This window comes from Chanodichthys erythropterus, chromosome 15 (genome assembly GCF_024489055.1).
Source record: "Chanodichthys erythropterus isolate Z2021 chromosome 15, ASM2448905v1, whole genome shotgun sequence".
In the NCBI taxonomy this organism is placed as follows: domain Eukaryota; kingdom Metazoa; phylum Chordata; class Actinopteri; order Cypriniformes; family Xenocyprididae; genus Chanodichthys; species Chanodichthys erythropterus.
In genome coordinates, this window is record NC_090235.1 from 7,616,040 (window position 1) to 7,640,514 (window position 24,475).

Consider the following 24,475-nt stretch of genomic DNA (forward strand, 5'->3'; position numbering starts at 1 on the left):
ACACTCACAGCCTTTAAGCGAGTGAACACGAGTGGACGTGGCCTATGGTACAATGATGTAAAATTATTCGTTGATGTCTTGCTCTGGAGGCAGTTATATGCAAATGTATTTCCCTGTGTGACATCACAGATCCTGCATTTGTGATAATTATGAGCTATTTTTTGAAGCTTGATTAAATAAATGCTTCGTTTATAATGAGGAGGACGTTTTAAGCTGTGAAATTTGCAGGATGATTTAATGGTACAAAAACTGCTTATATGTCATAAAATCAAAGCACATTTGATTTTTCATGTCACGACCCCTTTATGGGAGTAATTTCTTTTTTAAATAATAAAAAATCTGGCTCCAAAATAATAAGAATATTAAAGTTTCTACACTGTAAAAATGTATGGTTGGTATAATTTTAAAAAATAAGTTACCTGGTTGCCTTAAAATTTTTAGTTCATTGAAATTTAAAATTTGAGTTAGTACAATGGAGATTGGTTTAATAAATAGAAACTCAAAATATTGTTTTCTGAACCACATTAATTGTCTAAGTTGATTTGACAAAAAAAGTTGATAACAAATCATGAAAATAATTTTTTTACAGTATATAAACAAATACTCCAATCATGTTTTTCAATTATTGTGTGTGTGTGTGTGTATATATATATATATATATATATATATATATATATATATATATATATATATATATATATATATATATATATATATATATATATATATATATATATATATATAGTACAGCATTACATTTTATATATATACACTAAATGAAGGTTGTGATTTTTGAATGTTTGAGTTTGTTTGACTGTAAAGCTCATTGTAAAGCACAGTGTGAAAAAAATAGCATTTTATCTTGCGAAACTGCACCTCACAGAAAAATAACTTTACAAAATGCATTACTTTAAAAACAGCCGAGCTAATATCACGCTACAGAGAAAATGTTATGTTTAACAGCGTTACTGTAACAATAGTTACTCCCTCCCTAGCACTATTACCCCCTCCTCCTCGAGGAGGAAAGAAAAAGGGCAAAATAATGCCACACTGAGGTTTTTTATTCATTATTACTCATTTCCTTCCTCTGGAACTTTCCCTCTTGTGCTTTTATATTCTCTCCCCTTTCATTTTTCATTCCGTATCCCTCGTTCCCTTCATCTCTCAAGGGCACAATATTCCCTGTGTCCTCGCTGGAAGCCTTCTCTTTACCAACTCTCTGTTCTTAACCATTCCTCATCACCCCTTCCCCTACAAGTATCTTTTACTTCTCTCAAGGACCATCATTTTATTTCTCCCCCTCTCTCTTTCTGTTTTTCACTCTTTAGCCCTGTTTTTCTATCTCTCTCCTTCCCTGTAATAAATAAATCTCTTTCCTTTTACCCAAGGACTCTCATATCAAATTCTTCCATCAAACCAGGCTTCTTTCAGTGCACTTACATCCCTTTATTATCTGTCCATTCATCCATCCAGCTGTCCAGCCTTGACTTTCCTTTTTTTTTCAATTCTTTGCTCACTCTCCTTGTGCTAAATTTCCTTTTTTCTTTCCTCTGCCACTCCTTGTCTTTATCAATGAACCTCAGATAATGTCAAACGCTTTTCTTCTCGAGTGCTTCTGGAAACCAAGGTCAATGTTTAGCACGGGAATACATGTGGAGCACAAACTACACGCGACTAAATTGCAGGCCTGATGCGAGTCAGACATTGTACAACTGACACAGCGGTATGCTAATGAGTGCTTAGCAACATCACTGAATTATCACCACAAACGAGGGGGTTGGTAGTTATTATCTGTCAGTAAAGCACCTCCAAGTTACAGTATGTAATAGAAACCCTGAAGCTATACCAGAAGTCCATCAGGATGATTATAGGTCTTCTTTTTTTTTTTTTTTTCTTGTGTGTTAGATCTTTACAAATTTCAGCAGTGATTGAACTTGGCTGAATTTTAATGGTTTCAAATTATAGAGGAAGTACATGTATGCATGATTTTAATCGGTAAGATGACAGCCATTTCTTTAAAGGTTTTTTTTATAAGCTAATCCATGAGTAGAGCACCACAGACTTATTTTTTGTGTTAAATAAATCAAAATCGGAATAGAGTTTTGTGGCTTTTGCTGTATTTTATGTCTGTTCGAGATCATCTACACTGTACACTGTATTTGTTGTTTTACTTTATTTCAATAAGCTCCCTATTATCGGAAATCATGGGTGGCAAATACCTCTTGAATGTAATTTTGGTTACCGAAAACGTTGCATCAGTCAGCAAAATAACTGAGAGTACTATATCAAACTAGTATTGCTAATTCTCCCTCTTTCTCTCTGTTGCAGAAAGCAGATCTGGCAGTGGCTGGATTTACAATCACATCAGAGAGGGAAAAGGTCATAGATTTCTCCAAACCTTTCATGAACCTTGGAATCAGTATCCTATACCGCGTCCACATAGTAAGACCTTTATAATATACTGAATTGTGATTGCATACTATATTGGTATTTATATATCATAAATTATTTTATTATCATTGACTACACTGTAAAAAAAATCCCAGTAAAATTTACGGTAAAAAAACGCCAGCCGTGGTTGCCAGAACTTTACCGTAAAAAATACAGTGGCAACGTAAAAAAAAAATCTGTTAAATTTAAGGTAAAATAACGTATTTCATTAACTGATATAATGTTAATTTACCAACCTAATGAAGTACTAATATCTGTTTTGTACCTTTATAATACACTGACAGTCACCAAACACAGTGGTGATAAGAGTCACATGATGAATCAAAGTTCATCACAAGCAGATTTTCCACAAGCTGAGAAGGACAACACTAACATATAGAAGGTGCACACAGTGTCATTCACACAAACACTAAACACCATCATGGTAACATGCATGAAATTTTAAACAACATTAGATGTAACATAAAACCCTAATGTACATAACTGATTAGAAAAAAATGAGAAAAAACTAAGAAGAAACAGAGTTATTTCAACGAAAATATATCAAATGTAAAGTGTCATGCAGAGAATTGTGGGAATGTCAATTTACGTTTTTTCACTGTAAATTTTACAATGAATTGTTATTTTCACTTCCAAAAACTGTGAATTTAATGGTATTTTACCATAATGTACCGTTAGATCTACAGTATTACAGTTATTCACCGTATATAGTACGGAAACTTTCTGTAAACCAATTGACAGTTTTTCACCGCAGCATTTTTACAGTCTTTTACTGTTAAAATCACGGTCATTTTTTACAGTGTAGGGGTGTGTGATATCACGATTTTTGTTTGTGGACAATTAATCCACAATCTTCTTTAGAAGAAATATCACTGTATGCTACAGTGCATTTTATCAGTTGCAGTTCTGCCACCTCCGTGCTAACATACTGTACAACACGATGTACATTCACATCACGTTATAGCTGAGGTAGGTTTACACTCACTTGACATTACAGTTAATCACAATTCCAAAAGTTTATTATTTGCATGCGTTTTAAATCCTTGCCGGTTAAACATTTTTATGTATGTATGTATACATTAATATGTATGACCCCAATATTTGCATATATGCCAGCTCATGTTCAAGGCATTAGACAAGGAAAGGCAGTATTAATGTCTGGATCTGTGCACAGACAAGGTAAGCCAGCAAGAACAATAGCGAAAAATGGCAGATGGAGCAATAATAACTGACATGATCCATGATAACATGATATTTTTAGTGATATTTGTAAACTGTCTTTCTAAATGTTTCATTAGCATGTTGCTAATGTACTGTTAAATGTGGTTAAAGTTACCATAGTTTCTTACTGTATTCACGGAGACAAGAGTCGTCGCTATTTTCATTTTTAAACATGTGCAGTCTGTATAATTCATAAACACAACCTCATTCTTTATAAATCTCTCCAACAGTGTAGCATTAGCCGTTAGCCACAAAGCATAGCCTCAAACTCATACAGAATCAAACGTAAACATCAAAATAAATACTTTACTCACATAATTCGAAGCATGCATGCAGCATGCATGACGAACATCTTGTAAAGATCCATTTGAGGGTTATATTAGCTTTGTGAACTTTGTAAATGCGCTGTAATATAGTCGAGAGCTCGTGTGGCAGGGAGCAGGCAAATTAAATGGGCGGTGCGCTGTGTATAGTCAGTGTATAGTTAATGATGCCCCAAAATAGGCAGTTAAAAAAATTAATTAAAAAAAATCTATGGGGTATTTTGAGCTGAAACTTCAGACACATTCAGGGGACACCTTAGACTTATATTACATATTGTGAAAAAGCATTCTTGGGCACCTTTAAGTGAACTTACACAGTTGTGAGAAAACCAGATGCGTGTCTACAGAATATGTTAGATCCGTGCATGAGGTATTAAAGTGACAGCAGCGTAATAAACCTGCTGTCCTTGTCATTATTGTTAATCAAACAACAAAAGTCTTACTGCTCTTCACTGAATAACTTCAGTAGTTTTAATAAGAATCATTGTATGTATAATTTATATAGTGAAGTCTAGTGTTTAATTTTTAGATTTTTCGTGATATATTTTTGTCATGTTGTCCACCTCTATCATTGACTATGTGATATTCTTCCCTGAATCTCACAAAACCTTTCAAGAATATGTATAATAATAATAATAATAATACATTATTATTATTTTGTTATTGTTATTATATTATTACTAATATTATTAGTATAATATATATTATTTATTATTGTTTATTTGTTGTTATTATTATTCATTTTTTCCTCAATTATTATTAAATGTACACTTTGTAACTTTTGCTCCTTTAGCGGTTAAAAAACAAATCTGCATGAATTTTTGCAAAAAGAACATTGATATGGTTGTGTTTCGGCGCTGCGTGACTGTGAGTAAATCCTACAGCTCATAAAACATTCATTACTAGTCTTAAGAGATAGAACCAGTTTAGATGGAAAGGATTTCAAGCTGACTGAAGACATTAATGTAGCTAAACCCATTAATAGACACGGTACTTCCTTGCAAATAAATTCCAGCACAGTGCTACAACAACCATAATGAAATGACCCTGCTCAATAGATAATGCTTAACAATGAAATCTGCTAGAGAGCTACATATAGCAATTATAGCTGTTTATCTGTAAGGTATAAAATACCTTACTCACCTCATGAATTACTCACTTTTACAACATTTCAAATCCCTCAGTTCTCACCATCTCTGAAAAGCCAAGCCAATGTTGACTCTTGTTTTATTACGAGCTCTGTCGCATTCTCTTTTTGCCAGCAGAATCTTCTCTGTTCTGTGTTTTATATGACGAGACACACATGGGCAAGTGACATATGTACGCAATTTCCAGCGAAAACCATCCCGACAGGTCTAAAATATTAACACTTATAGTAGATTTACCATAGTGAATCAGGGTAAGACATTCCTATGGGCAACAGGTGGTGTTTAGTAAAGAATTTTTGTAAGATTTTGTTTTGTTGGATTTTCCCGTTTAACAATCTTGTGAGAAAATCTTGCATTCTAGTAGCTTAAACATCAAAGCATGGTGCAAATGTGTAAGGGTGTCGCTTTCCTGAGAAGACATGCATCCCTTTAATGCATTGTAAGTCGCTTGGGATGAAAGCACCTGCCTGATGCATAATGCATAAATGAAAAAATTGTGTATAATATTTTGTCTGTATCAATAACAAACTTTTACCAAATCTTTGCATATGAAAAGGTGCACTAAACAAAATAATAACAAACAGCAATTGTATCAGGAAAAGCTTTTAGCTGTTTTGAGTTTCTGTGGGAGTGGTGAAAGCATTGTTTGTATTGTTTATGTGCTTTCTACAGGGCAGGAAGCCAGGTTATTTCTCCTTCTTGGATCCGTTTTCGCCAGCTGTCTGGCTCTTTATGCTTTTAGCCTATCTGGCCGTTAGCTGTGTACTCTTCCTGGCTGCCAGGTACCACACTGTCACTCAATACACACAGATCTATTTTGAATATCATTATATTCACAGTCCAGCGTTCTTCCTGAGGTAACAGTAGTCTTTCCCTGTTTCATTGTTTGTTTCTTTCTCTCCCTCCATCAGGCTGAGTCCATATGAGTGGTACAACCCCTTCCCATGTTGGCGGGAACGCAAGGACCTCCTGGAGAATCAGTACACGCTAGGGAACAGCCTGTGGTTTCCGATCGGTGGTTTCATGCAGCAGGGCTCAGAGATCATGCCCCGGGCCCTGTCCACACGCTGTGTCAGTGGTGTTTGGTAAGTGAGGGGATGGTTCACACTTCTTTTGAGGTGTAAGAAACCATGCAGTAAGTGTGCATGTGAATCTGTGAGCATTAAAGACACTCTTTCTCACAGAGTATCTCCACAAGCTGGTTCTGCACACATTGGCGAATAAGGTTTGATAAATGATATCAACAAAACAGGGTTTTTTTTTTTTTTAATAAAAAAAAAAACATAATGGAGATATAATTTAGCTTAATTAAGTGTTAACAATAAGAATATGTTTTTTATAATCAATTAACACTGCTTTTGTAATTTTTTACAAGAAGGACAAAATTTGTCACCAAAAAAGTCATTGGGTTTAACCAAAATTTCAGTTTTACCAAATGACACTTTTGGTTATACCGAATTTTGGTTATGGTTATGACGATATTATCAAACAATTCTAACAGGCTGATATCTAGCTAGCTAGCAAAGGGACAATCAAACACTTTATATTTAGTACAAGTTTTTAAAATATTACAACATTTTCCATGTTTTATAGCGGTTGTACCAAATGACCTGATGTTTCGAGACATGTGTATGAGCGAGTGAAAACATGAATTTTTCAAATAGTTAAAAGAGAGTTAGTTACTTTGCTTCATGACCATGTGGTCCTTGGCAGGTGTCTGAATGACATGATATTAAAGGCATGACTTGATCCAAAATGGTCCCTTTATATTGGTTACTCCGAGACATCAGTGAAATTAATTTTTCCAGATATTCTTTCTTATAACAAAGCAACGACTTCTACACATAATTTTGATACAATTTTGCAATTTTGATACAATGTTGATATATAATGATATAAAATTATGCCAGAATAAAAAAAATATATACATTTATTACATTTTAAGATACTTTAATCACAAATGAAACAACTGTATTGGCCTTTTGACGGTTAAACCGAATGACCTTTTGACACTTCAAAATATTTAAAATACCTTTATATGTAGCAAAATATAATTAAAACCTTTTGGATTCAATAAAAGTGATCTAGATGTACTACCATACATACTTTGGATGTCATATCTTTGTTTTTTTTTATTATTATTAAAGGGGTGGTTCAATGTTTTTTTTCTAGGCTTGATTGTGTTTTTGGGGCACAGTTTTTTTTTTTTAAAACACTGTATTTTTCATATATTTTACCTTCATTCCACACCTCTGTTTCCATTATCATTTGAACGGCTCGTTTGACTTCCTGCTTTTATGAAGCCACTCCCTCCGAAATACGCAATGTGCTCAGATTGGTTATTATTATTATTCCTTTATTTAACCAGGGGAAGTCATATTGAGACTATAGTCTCTTTTTCAAATGATCCCTCTCCAAGAAAGGTAGCACTTAAAAAAGAAAAATGTATCAGCACCCCATAAGCCATACAACAATACCTAACAAGAACAAAAGTTAAATACAACAACAAACAAAATATGACACAATAACATAATAACCAGGACAGGCAGAAAACAAAACAGAACAGCAGCCTATATACAATCACACTTATAGTTGAAGGTTTCTGTGACATATAATTTAAAATCATTAAAGCTGCAGTAGGTAACTTTTGTAAAAATTATTTTTTACATATTTGTTAAACCTGTCATTATGTCCTGACAGTAGAATATGTGACAGATAATCTGTGAAAAAATCAAGCTCCTCTGGCTCCTCCCAGTGGTCCTACTGCCATTTGCAGAAATACACCGCTCCAGGTAAGAAACAACCAATCAGAGCCAGGAGGATTGTCTTAGCAGTGTCAATTAAGCTCGTGTGCGCGCTGATCACACCCCTCTCGTGCACAGCGCCAGCGCGTACAGGTGTTCAAATTCAAGATTACTGGTGTGCCGCAGCTTTGCTTATGGCGGAAAAACAATCCAAACGGCCAATTCCTCGAGTGGCACCTGCTCATAAAATAAAGACGGGTAAACGGAAAAAGACAGATGACGATGATAAAAAAGCCAAAAAGAAAGAATTAGATAGAGCCCAAAATAAAACGAGGGTAAATATCGGAGCGGCTTTTCCGAGGTGGAGGGAGCTACGTGTCCTGAAAAGATTAAAAACCGATGCAGAGTTAGCCACATTTCTGCTTGACAAGTAAGTATCCCTGCTTGACTTGTTTCATTTTTTAAGAACTACACAACTAAGATCATTTCAAAACAGGCCTGCCCATCCCCTACCTGATGCTTCCTCTTCTCCCCGCCCGTTGACTCCTCGAAGTCGCTGTGGGTGTGAATTCCGCGTCGGAGCCCATTGACTCAGTGTCAAATCTCTAGCCGCATAACATACAGATAAAATGTCACGCACTGTGCAAAGCAACTATTGAAACCTACTAATTCACTGGCTTGTCATGTTGCTAAAATAATGTACTAGCAAACCTTATTTAGCATTACATATCGATAGAATAATTACTTGCATACTGTAACATTAATTACCGTTATATTATCTTACTAGCTACTTATTACTAATAGAAATAGTGCAACGTCATATAGTTACATTACCTGTATTGCAAAATACGTAATGTTTTGAGGACCAAGTTTGTAGTCAAAGTATGGGCAGACCATAGTCAATGTAAATCATATTGTTGATGTTTCGTCCGTACCAGTGAATGTGCCATGACTGTTTATCCGCCGTCATCGGTGGCCCTGCTTGCTTGGCCCTGGGGGGCTGTGGAGGGAGGGCTGTAGCGCAGCAGAGAGCAAGGGGGAGTGACCTGTGAGTTGTGCTTGATCAAATTTTCAGGCTAAGTCAGCGTTTTCTAAAAACTCCCTACTGCAGCTTTAAGTGGGATAATAGTGCCTAGCTTTAACTGTTTCTGCAAAGCATTCCAGGTTGAAGGGGCATTGTAACGGAAGGCAGTTTTACCAAATTCAGATTTTACAGCAGGTATAGTAAAAAGAATGATATTGCTTGATCTGAGATTGTATCTATTGTTTTCTACCAAAGAGTAAACTGATAAGTAAGAAGGCAACAGTCCTATCACTGCCTTATAAATAAAAATAAGCCAGTGATGCTGTCTACGAATTGAGAGTGGAGGCCAACCTGATAAACTGTACAAAGTACAATGATGTGTAGAATATTCAGCTTTAGTAACAAAGCGTAAAGCAGAATGGTAAATAGAATCTAGTGAACATAAAACACACTTTGCTGCATGCATATACAGAATATCTCCATAATCTATAACAGATAAAAATGTAGCAGCAACAAGTTCCTTTATTACTTTTAAATTAAAACAAGCCTTATTTCTATAATAAAAACGCAGTTTAACTCTCAGCTTTTTTACCAGGTTATCTACATGGGGTTTAATTGTGAGCTTTTCATCTAATAAAAAACTGGATACACTGAGTTAGCTGGCCCAGTGTATCCAGAGCCATCGTGATTCGCTGAAGCGTCCAGAAAAGCCACGCACCTTACCATTTGTTACCGGTTACATGGGCTTTGGTTATATTGTATGCTCAATTTAAAGGTGCCCTAGAACTTTTTTTTAAAAGATGTAATATAAGTCTAAGGTGTCCCCTGAATGTGTCTGTGAAGTTTCAGCTCAAAATACCCCATAGATTTTTTTTAATTCATTTTTTTAACTGCCTATTTTGGGGCATCATTATAAATGAGCCGATTCAGGGTGTGTGGCCCTTTAAATCCCGTGCTCCACGCCCCAAGAGCTCGCGCTTGCCTTAAACAACATAAAAAAAAGTTCACACAGCTAATATAACCCTCAAAATGGATCTTTACAAAGTGTTCGTCATGCAGCATGTCTAATCGCGTAAGTGTTTATTTTAATGTTTACAATGATTCTGAATGAGTTTGAGGCTATATGCTCCGTGGCTAACGGCTAATGCTACACTGTTGGAGAGATTTATAAAGAATTAAGTTGTGTTTATGAATTATACAGACTGCAAGTGTTTAATAATGAAAATAGCGACAACTCTCTTGTCTCCGTGAATACAGTAAGAAACAATGGTAACTTTAACCACATTTAACAGTACATTAGCAACATGCTAAGGAAACATTTAGAAAGACAATTTACAAATATCACTAAAAATATCATGTTATCATGGATCATGTCAGTTATTATTGCTCCATCTGCCATTTTTTGCTATTGTCCTTGCTTGCTTACCTAGTCTGTTGATTCATCTGTGCACATCCAGACATTCTGCCCTTGTCTAATGCCTTTCATCCAGACGTCAATACTGGTTGCCCTTGTGTAATGCTTCGATCATGGGCTGGCATATGCAAATATTGGGGCGTACACCCCGACTGTTACGTAACAGTTGGTATTATGTTGAGATTCGCCTGTTCTTCTGAGGTCTTTTAAACAAATGAGATTTATATAAGAAGGAGGAAACAATGGAGTTTGAGACTCACTGTATGTCTTTTCCATGTACTGAACTCTTGTTATTTAACTATGCCGAGGTAAATTCAATTTTTGAATCTAGGGCACCTTTAATTATATTGCTGTATCAAATTGAGCTTGAATCAGACCCAGATGAACAGCAATCACGGCTTTTAAATGCTTCTTTCAGTAATAGCCTTTGTGCATTTAGTAATAGCCATCCAGCATTGAACATTCTGGAAGCTGCCTTCAGCGCCGCATCCAGTGTAGAAAATATCACAGATTATAATGGGTTCTATTATCTTTTGACGCATCGTGTCACTTGCGTCTGGTGTACACAAATCTTCCGCTTCCACATGCTGCATGACATGGCCTCGCCCACTTTTTTTTTTTTTGCGTGTTCCCAGGGGGCGTGTTTTGCAGGGTTTATGATGTCACCAACCCGGGAAGAAGCACGTTGTAGTCCAAAGCGGCCGTTTTTGTAGGCATTAAACTGCCATAACTTTAAAAGACAATATCTCCTTTTGCATTGAACTTTCAGTGCTGTAACTTTGCAGATACTGTTTATGCTCAAGCAGCAACATTATACACTAACTAAAGTTAAAAAAGTGAAATCGCATTGAACCCCCCTTTAAGGCAAAAAAATGACCTGTCACGTAATTGACCTATATATCTGACCCGTCACGGAAACCAGGGACATAAGTCGGCAGCACAACTTTCGAGCAAAATGAGAAAGAAGCATTTTTTTTCAAAATTGGTGATTTTCGTTTTTTTGCAGAGTCTGTTAGTTGAGAACATGAAGAAGCCTTTCCGTGTTTGAGATAGCAGTATTGGTATATTTAAAAGCATACATTTTGTGGTTGAAATCGGCTTGTTTTTCAGAGGTTCTAGCACGCAGTAGGGGCGTGTTATTGTCTGTGTGTATTTCCATACTGGGAAGCGTGGCTACTTATTATGCAGCGCTCTGGCCGGCTCTAGCTGATATCAAAATTCAATGAAGAACCGTGGCCGTTACACCAAAAATGTTTTGAAGTACTTCTTCGACAAGCCGGATGCTTATGAACAAGCGCTCACTGATTCTGAAGACGATCTGAGCGACGATGAAAGCGGCATAATAATAAGACATTACCTCTCTGTAGTCGGGTAACGCGCCGGCGCATTTTGCAGGATTTTTTTCACATTGCAGCAAAACAGACTTAAAATACTCCGTCATTTTTTGTCATAGAGACATAAGTAATATATCAATTGAAACTATAGAATATCTTCTTTTATTTGTGTACACTCAGAGTAAAAACAAAATGTTGTGCTTTTTGTAAAATAAAGAAAACTAACATGATGCGTGATCTCTCATCTCCCTCTGAACGAAGTCCAATCTGATAGTTCTCAGAAAATGAACTGTAACTTAGTGAATACTAATCATAAAAAAATTATACTTGTGTCTGAAAAAACGTTGAAATGTCAGGTTTTAAATCGTGTAAGTCAAATCGAAAACAAACATTCTGTGTTTATGTAATCTGTATGAAAAGAGAGCCATGTCAGAAGTCTGTGATTCAGCTCATTATCTGCTAATGCGGCCACGCCCACGGAGCAAGCGCTATTCAGACGCAAAAAAAGTAAATTCACCAAGTTTCATGTGGAAAACCAGCAAATAACCAATAAAATTAGCATCAATATGTACTTTTTCTTTACATAAACATTAAAATAATAACATTAAAAATGATGGGCAGATTTTAAAGGAGTGTATTACAACAATCTACAATGCACAAGTTCAAATAGAGTTTTGACAAAAAAAGTCACATATTTCAGCCTCTAAATCATTTTTATAAAAGTCAAAAAAGATAAATTACTGACATTTATAATGCACATTAACCTTTATTATTAATAGTATGCAGTCCATGCAGCTTTACAGGGGGTATGGCTTATCTAAATGAGATGTAAATGAGCCCTATTGTCACTCCCAGCAGGTGAGAACAGGTGAGAACTGCAACTTTAGAGGCGTTTTTCTCCCTATAGAGCTTTCTTGAATGCCTACCTTCAAATGGCCACAACTTCTCCAAACATTATCAGATTTCCATGTGTCACACATGGAAAGCTTGGAGACTACACTTTCAGAATCTGTGAATAACTCAAAATGCCCCAGAACCGACTTGTGTCCCTACTTTCCGTGACTGGTCACATATACAGTATATATAACATATATATATAATGTATGCATATAAAAAATTAAAATCTAAAATCTAAACATGAAAGCTAATGAATACTATATTAGTAAACAATACGAAAATAACACTGAAGTTGATTCTTCAATTTGTGGATCTTTTCTGTACCAAATAAGGATGTTGAAGTTTTTTTTTAATGCAATCCTATTTTTAAAGGATAGATTATAATAGCTTTAAACTTTGTATTGTTTCACTTTAATTACTTTTTCAGTGTTAGAATATGATCGTTAAATGGATAGATTTTCCAGAATTTCTCTGTTGTGTGCTTTTGTCCCAACCCAGACTTTTTAACTTCTCTTTTATAATAAATTAATAAAACGTCATGAAAATTATTCTTAATTATACCGCACTTTTGCAAATGAACCTTGAATGTAAGTTCAGTTAATTTTATGTGTATAATTATACATTTTTAATTATAAAGAATCACTATCACCAATATTACCATTGCACCCCCCCCCCCTCAAAAAAAAAAACTGTATTTCATGATGAAAATGAGAAAAGGGACAAATGAAAAGTTCTTTTTATTTTCATGTTTAAATGTAAATTACTTAATTAAATGTATATAAATATTTATATATTTAATTGACTGCTGTCTAGCAAGTACAGAATACAAACTAGCATATTACCAATAATTAAAATAGTTGAAAGAAGTTTCGTTTTCCCAAGTGCCTCTAGCTGAATAATCACCCATATCTTATTTGTTGGTAGGTGTTGTGTTTTGTTTTTTGGCCAAGCAAAAAAAAAAAAAAAAAATGACCTACTTGGTGTGAACATTTTCTGTGGGGCAGATTTTCACCCATGGGGATGCATTATTTTAATTTAACATGCACCAAAAATCTGTTCTCTGTGTAAAGAGTCCATTAAGAGTGAGTGTGTCTTTTCTCACATATTGAAAGTGTAAAGTGTATTAAGTTGTGTGGGCATGTTTGTTTTGCTTGCAGACATATATTGCGCTTCACTTTTTTGTAGTGTATTTCAAGATTAGTCTCCAACCTCTCAGTTCATTTTGCTCTCTTCCTGCTATATCAAGTCAAGCTGTCTTCTGTTCCATCTCTTCAATTTCTGTCTTGCGCCTTGCTGTTGAGGTCATTTAAGTTGAACAACCACTTTCAAGAAGAGTAACAATGGAGCTGAAATGATTCGATCTGTGCATGCAGTGGAAGCTGAATGTTTAATCATCTGTGCTGTGAAATAAACACAATAGATGCAACTTTAATCCCACACAGGGGTGACCCAGAAACCGGAGAGCGCCCGTCTAACTCCACTGTGCCCCTGAGCACAACACTAAACTCTGTGATGGTCTAGAGGGACGTGTGTCTGCGATTGGTGTACTTTATTTTTGATAAAGAGCTTTTACTAAATGACAAGTAACTAATCTGCCTGTTTGTGCATTTTTAGAGGCCAGTCTCTTTAGAAAAGTTTAAAATGCTTCACCAGTCTCATGAAAGCTCTTTCTCTGAGGACTTCAGAAGTTTCCTTTCATCTGGGCATGATTTAGTGCGGCGAAAACCACACTCCATACCTGTGCTGGGAAGGGCTCGCAAACTTCCTTCTAAAAAAAATCCTTCATCAACATTAAATTGATCGTAAATGACAGTAAAGACATGTAACAAATGTTGCAGAAGATTTGTATTTCAAATACAAATCTTCATGACAACTCTCGGGAGATTGGTATGGTAATAGAAAAAATCTGTCATGACAACTCTCGGGAGATTGGTATGGTAATAGAGATTGGCACGGTAATTGATATGGCTCTGTAAATGTATTCGGTCTTGGCGGAATAGATCTGCTACGCTGCTGCTGTTGCTGAGCAAGTACCGAGAATTGCTACTGCCAGTACATTCAGATACATTGCTGTGAGCATGTAAGACATGCTGCTGCACATGTAATATATATGAATGAACCCCCATAGCAGATCTATACAAGTGGAGCTGGGGAAGGTGGAGGGTTTCTGAAAGCGCGCTGCAGACTGCTAACAGCAACACTACCGGTATTTTAAATAGTAATAACATTTTAACATTTCATAACATACTGTTTTCACAGTATTTTTGATCAAATAAATTGCAGCATTGGTTACCCACCCCAAACTTTTGAACAGTAACGTAGTTTTATAATGCAATGGATTTCTAAACATTTTAGATCAAACAGAGCATGAAACAGAGCAATATTCTTTGGAATATTATGTAGATAATTTGTGCTCAAGCCTGAGAACATGGCTTGTTTTTTACCTGGTTAAAGCTAATTAGGTGTCTGATCAACTGGACTACCAGTTAGTGGTGCTGAGGTCAACCCAGTAAACCATCCTGATCAGAGATAGTAGACCACATTGGCTCTGGTGGGGAACTGGTTGAACTGGTTAAAAGTATTCCAAATTTACCAGCTTAAACTTGGTATTACTTAATTTTTTCTAGATCTCGTTGGTTAGAAGAACATCTGGCATGAATTAGTCAATTAAGTGGTTAACTCTCATCATGTCTTAATTCATTCAAATTACAGATAATTCCACAGGGTTCACAAACACTATTGATTTTTTTATAGCTTGCTATTTTGCATTTGATCAAACCAAGTTCATCTGTTTGATATTGCTGCTGTAGGTATTCTTCAATATTTCATTGAGTGATGTTTGTGTGTAAGCATATCTGTACACACTTGTGTCTTATGTAAACATCTATCTCTAATATACGTGCATATATATTTCTGATGGAAAAAATGCTGTGTTCCTGTGTGCACGGGACAGGTGGGCATTCACGCTGATCATCATTTCCTCCTACACGGCAAACCTTGCAGCTTTTCTGACGGTCCAGAGGATGGAGGTGCCAATCGAATCTGCTGATGACTTGGCAGATCAGACAAATATCCAGTATGGGACTATTCAAGGAGGAAGTACTATGACCTTCTTCATGGTACGTAGGTCCTTGTTTGTGCAAGCATGTGTTTATGTGAAATTATGTGTGTGCCTTCCATGTTTGCACGTGTGATGTCATAATGCATCACTTCCTGTTTATGGTGATAACTGGACTAGTGACTCATATACAAGCCCACACGGAATCTGTGCTGGCAGAACTTCACAGAAAGCTTCAGATTTCCACAGAATTGAAACGCCCTTCATTCACAAAGTTCTATACAAGCCCCACCTTTTGCATGTATAGGTATTTATTAATATATATATATATATATATATATATATATATATATATATATATATATATATATATATATATATATATATATATATATATATATATATATTTAATAATACTGACAATATTTATACAGTACAGTTCAAAAGTTTGGGATCAGCAAGGTGTTTTAATGTTTTTGAAAGAAGTCTCTTATGCTTAAAATAACTATTTAATACATTTTCAAATGTATTTATTCCTGTGATGGCAAAGCTGAATTTTCAGCATTATTACTTCAGTATTCAGTGTCACATGACCCTTTTATTTATTTTATTTTTTATTTTTTGGAAACCATGGTAGATTTTTTTTCATTCTTTGAGTATTAGAAAATTCAAAAGAAGCATTTATTTGAAATAGAAATATTTTGTAATGTTATAAATGTATTTACCATGAGTTTTAATCAATTTAATGCCTCCTAAGTATAAAGACTCTCTGACTTTATACTTAGGAGCGGTAGTGTATAAAACCTGGCCACTTTTTAGGTACGCCTGTTCAGCTGCTCTTTAGTTATTTGCGTTAATCAACCAATCACATGACAGCTGCATTTAGACATGGTCAAAAAGATCTGCTGGAGTTTAAAATTGAGCATCAGAATGGGGAAGAAATGTGATTTAAGTGTCTTTGAACGTGGCATGGTTGTGGTGCCAGACAGGCTGGTCTGAGTATTTCAGAAACTACTGATCAACTGGGATTTTCACACACAACCATCTCTAGGGTTTACAGAGAATGGTCCAAAAAAGAGAAAATATCCAGTGTGCAACAATTCTGTGGGTGAAAATGCTGTTTTGATGCCGGAGGTCAGAGGAGAATGGCGAGAATGGTTTGAGCTGATAGAAAGGCAACAGTAACTCAATTAACCACTATTTACAATCAAGGTCTTCAGAAGGGCATCTCTAAATGTAGGACACCTCGAACCTTGAAGCAAATGGGCTACAGCAGCAGATGATGGAAGAATAGAAGATTGGAAAAAACGTTGCCTTGTCTGATGAGTCTGATCCTGCCTTGTATCAACGGTTCAGGCTGGTGGTGGTGATGTAATGGTGTGGAAGATATTTTCTTGGCACACTTTGGGACCCTTAGTAGCAATTGAGCATCGTTTAAACACCACAGCCTACCTGAGGATTGTTGCGGACCATGACCATCCAGGACCCCAGTGTATCTTCTGATGGCTACTTCCAGCAGGATAACGCTCCATGTCACAAAGCTCAAATCATTTCAAACTGGTTTCTTGAACATGGCAATGAGTTCACTATACTCACATGGCCTCCACAGTCACCAGATCTCAATCCAATAGAGCACCTTTGGGATGTGGTGGGATGAGAGATTCGCATCATGGCTGTGTAGTCGACAAATCTGCAGCAACTGTGTGAGGCTATCATGTCAATATGGACCAAAATCTCTGAAGAATGTTTTCAGCACCTAGTTGAATCTATGCCACGAAGGATTAAGGCAGTTCTAAAGGCAAAAGGGGGTCAAACCGGGTACTAGCAAGGTGAACCTAATAAAGTGGCCAGTGAGTGTATATATATTTATATGATTTTGACTAATTTTATAATACTTTCAGTGTGGCTCTGTTTAAATCAGGCCTTTTAGATTTGCTTGTAGGTAGATCTGTTCCCAATACAGCTTTCTCGACTACTCATTTTGACTAATTGCTCAGAAAAGTGGTTGACTAGTCTGCGGGTCAGTGTTTACCTTATGTAAATAATTTTGAATACAGAATGAAAAACCAAAACAAAACAATTGGAGTTGAAATCAAGTGATACACGACTAGTCAAAATGGATCCAATGGTTTAATAATTAGCAGTAGAGTTAATCGACTAGTTTGTGCATGTGGTTTAAATGATGTCATAATGCATCATGTCCTGTTTATGGCAGCAAGCAGTTGGCTTAGTGACTCACAGCCACATCTATATTCACACTGGAGGCCAAGTTCACTTCCCCTATTACATTAATAATGTATTATCCATATTTCTTTCCCTTACATTTTCACTTTCTTTCAATATGTTACCTCAATCTAGTTCACTCTCAGTGTCTGCCAATAAAATGTCTCTTTATTAATTCACCTGTCCTCATGTCACCGCAAATATAATTTTGTCTTTGATTTTTCTCCACCTTCCAATACTATGTCTGTTTCACCTCTCTTTTCTCTTTCTGTCTTTTTCAATGATGACATCTGTGATGACAAACCCACTCTGCACTCTCGCTTTTAGAACTCGCGCTACCAGACATACCAGCGCATGTGGAATTACATGTACTCCAAGCAGCCCAGTGTGTTCGTGAAGAGCACAGAGGAGGGCATAGCGCGGGTTTTAAACTCCAAGTACGCCTTTCTTCTGGAGAGCACCATGAACGAGTACCACCGACGCCTCAACTGCAACCTCACTCAGATAGGAGGCCTGTTGGACACCAAGGGCTACGGCATCGGCATGCCTCTGGGTGAGTAGGGCGGAAGTGTAAAAGTCAGAGAAATAAACAGAAAGAGAAAGAAAGAAAGGCTTCAGGTGGGATATAAAGATTTAAATAAAACCCAGGTCTGATTTTAACCTTGTTATATAAGTAGAAATACTGTTGAGAGTCCAGCAGGGAGGTCTAAAATACAGTATTTGGCCAGTATGCAAGACAGCCGTTAGCATTAAGTGGCAGCAAACGGGGGAAAAGTTTAATACTTTTGACTTCACACTTTAGTGATTTTATTTCTTATTTTGAAATAAGACTAATTGGTATCCAGACATATTCCTGCTTGTATTGTGTCATGTTGTTTAATGCTAAAATATTTTCTCTTTTCAAGGGCTGTCACGATTCCTTAATTTAAATTAGAGTACTTGATTTAAATGCAAATGCAATTTGCCCATGTCGATTAACCGGCAAAATACCCAAAGTAGCGCATTCCATGGACGAGAATCCATAAACTGCATTATTAGACCGTTTTCAAAGGCTGCATGATATATTAATACCATTTAAAATCATTATACATCATAGTGCTATTGTGAAATCACAAAGGATGCTGCTGAGGGTTTCAGTGATGTTTTAATTATTTAAATGCATGCAGGTTACCAGTTCTTTCAATTCCTCTGAGCGGCTCCCTTCACAGTAAATGCTGCTCCATACAAACTCAGCATGTACTGTTTGTTTGGGCTTCCAGAAATGTGCATTTGGGAACGTATGATGTGCTTTGTGTTTCATGCAAAGTGTTGCACTGTTATCATTTACATGCATGGAGCCCGTCTCCGCAGCTTGGTTACCAAACTCCATCTCTGCATGCTGTAGGTTTGGGTTGCTTATAACGTTCATTTGGGTACGCAACATGCAATTTCAAAATAAAAGTTTAAACCCTCGCTTCTTGCAGTACATGTAGCAAGGTGTTTTTTTTTTTTTTTTTCAAATATATATATAGAATAGTAAGTGTTAGTATTAATGGGTCAAGTGTTGACGAAAAAGATGCATCTTCAGACGTTTCTTGAAAATGGCCAAAGACTCAGCAGCTCGGGTTGAGTTAGGCATGGGTCAGTCCATCAGCATGGAACAGTCAATGTAAAGGTTTGTGAAAGTGATCTTGTGCAACATGGCACTTCATGGCAAAGAACTCTCTGAGGATCTGAAAAAAGAATTGTTGCTCTACATAAAGATGGCGTAGGCTATACGAAGTTTGCCAAGACCCTGAAACTGAGCTGCAGCACGGTGGCCAAGACCATACAGCGGTTTAACAGAACAGGTTCCACTCAGAACAGGCCTCGCCATGGTCGACCAAAGAAGTTGAGTGCACATGCTCAGCGTCATATCCAGAGGTTGTGTTTGGGAAATAGACGTATGAGTGCTGCCAGCATTGCTGCAGAGGTTGAAGGGGTGGGGGGGTCAGCCTGTCAGTGTTCAGACCATACGCTGCACACTGCATCAAATTGGTCTGCATGGCTGTCGTCCCAGAAGGAAGCTTCTTCTAAAGATGATGCACAAGAAAGCCTGCAAACAGTTTGCTGAAGACAAGCAAACTAAGGCTATAGATTACTGGAACCATGTCCTGTGGTCTGATGAGACCAAGATAAATTTATTTGGTTCAGATGGTGTCAAGCGTGTGTTGTGGCAACCTGGTGAGGAGTACAAAGACAAGTGTGTCTTGCCTACAGTCAAACATGATGGTGGGAGTGTCATGGTCTGGGGCTGCATGAGTGCTGCCGGCAGTGGGGAGATACAGTTTGCAGTTTACAGTTTGCTTGAATGAGCAGAGCATGATCCCCTCCCTTCAGAGACTGGGCCACAGGGCAGTATTCCAACATGATAACGACCTCAAACACACCTCCAAGATGACCACTGCCTTGCTAAAGAAGCTGAGGGTAAAGAGACTGGCCAAGCATGTCTCCAGACCTAAACCCTATTGAGCATTTGTGGGGCATCCTCAAACAGAAGGTGGAGGAGCGCAAGGTCTCTAACATCCACCAGCTCTGTGATGTTGTCATGAAGGAGTGGAAGAAGATTCTAGTGGCAACCTGTGAAGCTCTGGGGAAGGCAGTGCTGGAAAATAATGGTGGCCACACAAAATATTGACACTTTGGGCCCGATTTGGACATTTTCACTTAGGGGTGTACTCACTTTTTTGGACAGCGGCTTAGACATTAATGGCTGTGTGTTGAGTTATTTTGAGGGGACAGCAAATTTACACTGTTATACAAGCTGTACACTCACTACTTTACATTGTAGCAAAGTGTAATTTCTTCAGTGTTGTCACATGAAAAGATGTAATAAAATATTTACAAAAATGGGGTGTACTCACTTCTGTGAGATACTGTATGTATTTTAAGTCACTTTAATGGTTATTGTTCACTTTGTCTATTTTTATTACCACATAAAATGATCAACTACTTGATTAATCAGCAAAATAAAAGTTAGTGACAGCCCTCCCAGTTTAATCAGCATTTATTTGTTTGTTTATTAGGCAAAATTTCTGTTTTAGTTCTGTCTGAGATGTGACTAATTAGCACAAAAACTATTAGCTACAGTATTAGCACACAAACTCTGACATGTGGTGCCATGGTGCTCAAGTGTATGGCGTGAGTTTGAATGTGAACATTTTTTGTTCTCTGTCCATTATCCCTCTGAATAAAAAAAAAAAAAAAAAAAAAAAAACGTTTTAGTTCTGCCAGAAATAAACATGATGATGGCCCACATAACATCACACAGACAAGAAAGCCGATGTCACAATGATAGCATCTCTTCACGCTCTGATATTGCACATATCTAATTTTTCTTCTGGATAGATGGCTTGGCACTTTCCACAAAGCTTGATAAAAAGCAATTCTGACTTCGACTTTGGCATTTGGCATTTCCAGCAATTATTCATTGACATACAGAAATATGAGGGAGAGAAAAGGGAAAATTTATGGCATATGTGTTTTGCATTGAGGCTTTCAATGCTCAATATTGGGTGTTACAATGTGGAAGGCTGGAAAAGAGAAAACATGGGGTCTTAATTGTGGCTAAAGGATTGAGCTGGGTGAGATAATGGCCACCACTGAGCCAATGTATTCACTGAAAAAATGCAGAAGGGTTTTCTAGACTTGAGTGCAAAGGGGCTTGTCAAGTCAAAATTTAAGAAGCTTACATCCAGCTGTGAAAGTGAAATAGGCCGTAAAAGTGTTATTGGCGTCATGTGGTGATTTCGCACAGTAGGCCTACTGCTCCAATTCCCAAAGACTTCTAAGGAAGCTAATAATTCTGTAATATTTTTCAACATTCTTTTGAAGCTGATCAGCATATGTCTGAAATGCAAAATCTCTTTAATTCAGCTCCATTGTTGTTCAGTCAAAATAGTTAGCAATTGTATTGCTTTTTTGTCCTGTAATTTTGATCCCTACTTGCTACTTTTAACTTTTGTAAGAACAGAGAGAAGAGCTTAAAATGTCATTGTTCTGGACTCAATCATTAGTAGATTATTAAAATGAAATCATTAGTACAGTAGATTTTCCACTATTTATACTTTTCTAAGTCATATGTCAATATGAAAAAGTTTCGCTTAAATACAGCCTCATCGCATGTGTGGCATCGTTTCGAGCAGTTTCAGGGTATTTAGTGTTGGTTATATTTATGAGGGGGGAAAACTAATCTTGAAAAAACATTATTAAAAAAACTAAAAAGTACTTTATTTATGAAGTAGAACTGTCACCAAATGCTCTTGGCAATAATACATAGCAAGTTTCATGTCAATTTCTCACAAAATTGTAAAGATATGACCTTACTTCATGTTTAGTGTCTTTGATGTGTTACACTTGAACAGTGTAGTATATCAGAAACCTTTTAATAGCTCTTTACTGACATGGACTGTGATATTTATGATGAAATTTGGGGAGGATTTGGTGAAACATGAAGAAGGATTAAAAATGGTGGAAATCAAATGGGACAGAAATTGAAAACACTGGGAGCAATAAAATAAATGAGAATAACACATCCTGATATTTTAGTACTATTTATATACTATTATATTATGTTTCATTTTAAATTCAGTGCAGGAATTGGTCATTTTGTTATGAGCTTTATCATTTTTTGTTGTTTTTCATTTGGTCACCTAAAAACTGTTGGTGGTGTTAGAGGGTTTGAGGGGCAGATTGGATATTAAAAACATGCCCAATCTATGTGCCAATATGGGCTGCTGTAGACTCCCATGATGCATGAAGAATAACAAAAACCTTTTGTTTTTGGTCCCTGAAAAAGAAATGATGGCTCCAAAACTTTAAGAAGTAATGAGTACAGTCTTCTTTTAGCAGATAAGATTATGAGAATAAGAGAGAGGACATATAAAAGAGGGATGCTAATAAATACTTTCAAACATAGGTGGGGAACTTGTACCTGGAATAGGTTAATTGATGTGGTTAGGAAATTACCAGTGCTGTTTTTGATCTTCTGTCCTCCAGGAAGATCAGTCCAACAACCTCATGACCACTAAGCTAAACTGTCCTCCAAAATATCACCATGCGCTCATAATCGCATGAACCCGTAACTAGATTTGAAATGAGAACCCAGGAGCAGCATTCGTCTTCAAAGTCTATCTCCAGGTCATAGAACGTCTTCCAGGAGCTCAAACATTCATTCCCTCCTCCTGGTTCTAACACATCTCTTCAGGTCGCCTTCCAAAGTTCTGGTGCCAATCGATAAAATCCTCTCATCCACTCATTCATGAAGAGGCTGGTCACCATGGACAACCCCCATCTGCTTCCATAGCAACCTGGAGTGTAGATGATGTCAAAACAGCATCCTTAGACTGGGTTAAGGCTGATACACACCAAACCAATGTCAAAGAACCGTGGAACGGTGTTGTAGGCTCACGTCGACTTTGTTTGGACAAAAACGTTGCACTTGAACACACCGTAAAAACTACAGCCTACGGCTACTGTGCCTGCATGATAATAACTGTTAGCACAACAGCAGATGACAATAGTCTGTATTCGTCATTCAAAAAAGAGAACGTGAACTGGGAATGCGAATATACAAACTGTAAACAAAGCAGCGTTCGCTTACCATTTTGAATATGAATCATGCTGTTCAGTTTGTCTTCACTTATATTAATTAAGCTACGTACAGCCATGCTGTTATTTGCGCACTGGAATGCTCTGAAAAGATAAAGATGTAGGTACATTTCTAAGCTTTTATAAATTTCATTTTTCTTGTGCGCTGGTTTACAAGGCTGAGCAGCCAATCAGAATGATCTCTTTTCCCGACGCAATTCAACATGCTCAGTCGTCCAGACTAAAGCCAACGGAGGTCCAATTGAAGCCGACGTGTAGAACACACTGCAAAAACTAGCCCGACCGATGCTCACTGAGCATCACTGGCCGACAGCCACCCATCTGCTTGGTGTGTCCCGGCCCTTAGACTGTAAAACGTGAAATTACCTTTTGAGTCACTAGTTGATTATTTTTCTTCCTTTTATAACACCTTACGGGTTCAATTTGTTAATACTAGTTAATACATAAACTAACAAAGAACAACAATTTTTGCAACATTTATTGATATTATTTTCGAATATATTCACTTAATTCATGTTAGTTAAAATTACACTTTATTTAGGTAAATAATTCTAAAAATTGACCCCCACTAAATAAGAATCACAAGCTGAAGTGTTGTAAAATATGAATAAGTTTTGGGAGTTAATTTTTAGTTCATCTCTGCAAGAAGGCTTCAGGGTATGAGATGGACTAAAAATTAACTCCCAAAACTTACTGCCAGATTTTGGAAGATAAATTCTTCAAACAATGGTACAAGAGGATGTGGTGCTGGTCCTTCAAGAGTCACTCTCAATCTGTCTGTCTATAAAGCCTATATAAAACAGTATTCATGTATTTTTTTAGGATTCTTTAGCTAACCTAAGTCTCAGAGATCCTGAAACTTTGCTCTTCTGGAGACTCCAGGTAGGTTGCAGTTCTGAAAAATGGTGGCGCTGGAGACTAGAGGGTTCCTGTTGGTTTCACACTTAATTATTAATCTTAATTCTTTTGCACTCTTCTCTACCTGTTTTTGTCTGACCCAATGAGCATTT

General features: G+C 36.8%; 1 protein-coding gene across 1 annotated transcript in view; it reads left to right on the top strand.

Annotated features, from left to right (window-relative positions):
- Positions 1–24,475, top strand: part of LOC137037100 (glutamate receptor ionotropic, kainate 5) — a 56,975-nt gene that overhangs the window by 25,114 nt on the left and 7,386 nt on the right. The window contains exons 12-16 of the mRNA XM_067410895.1: positions 2,329–2,442; positions 5,816–5,925; positions 6,055–6,228; positions 15,510–15,675; positions 18,165–18,390. Of these exons, the coding sequence (XP_067266996.1) occupies positions 2,329–2,442; positions 5,816–5,925; positions 6,055–6,228; positions 15,510–15,675; positions 18,165–18,390 (790 nt within the window). The remainder of the gene's footprint in view (positions 1–2,328; positions 2,443–5,815; positions 5,926–6,054; positions 6,229–15,509; positions 15,676–18,164; positions 18,391–24,475) is intronic.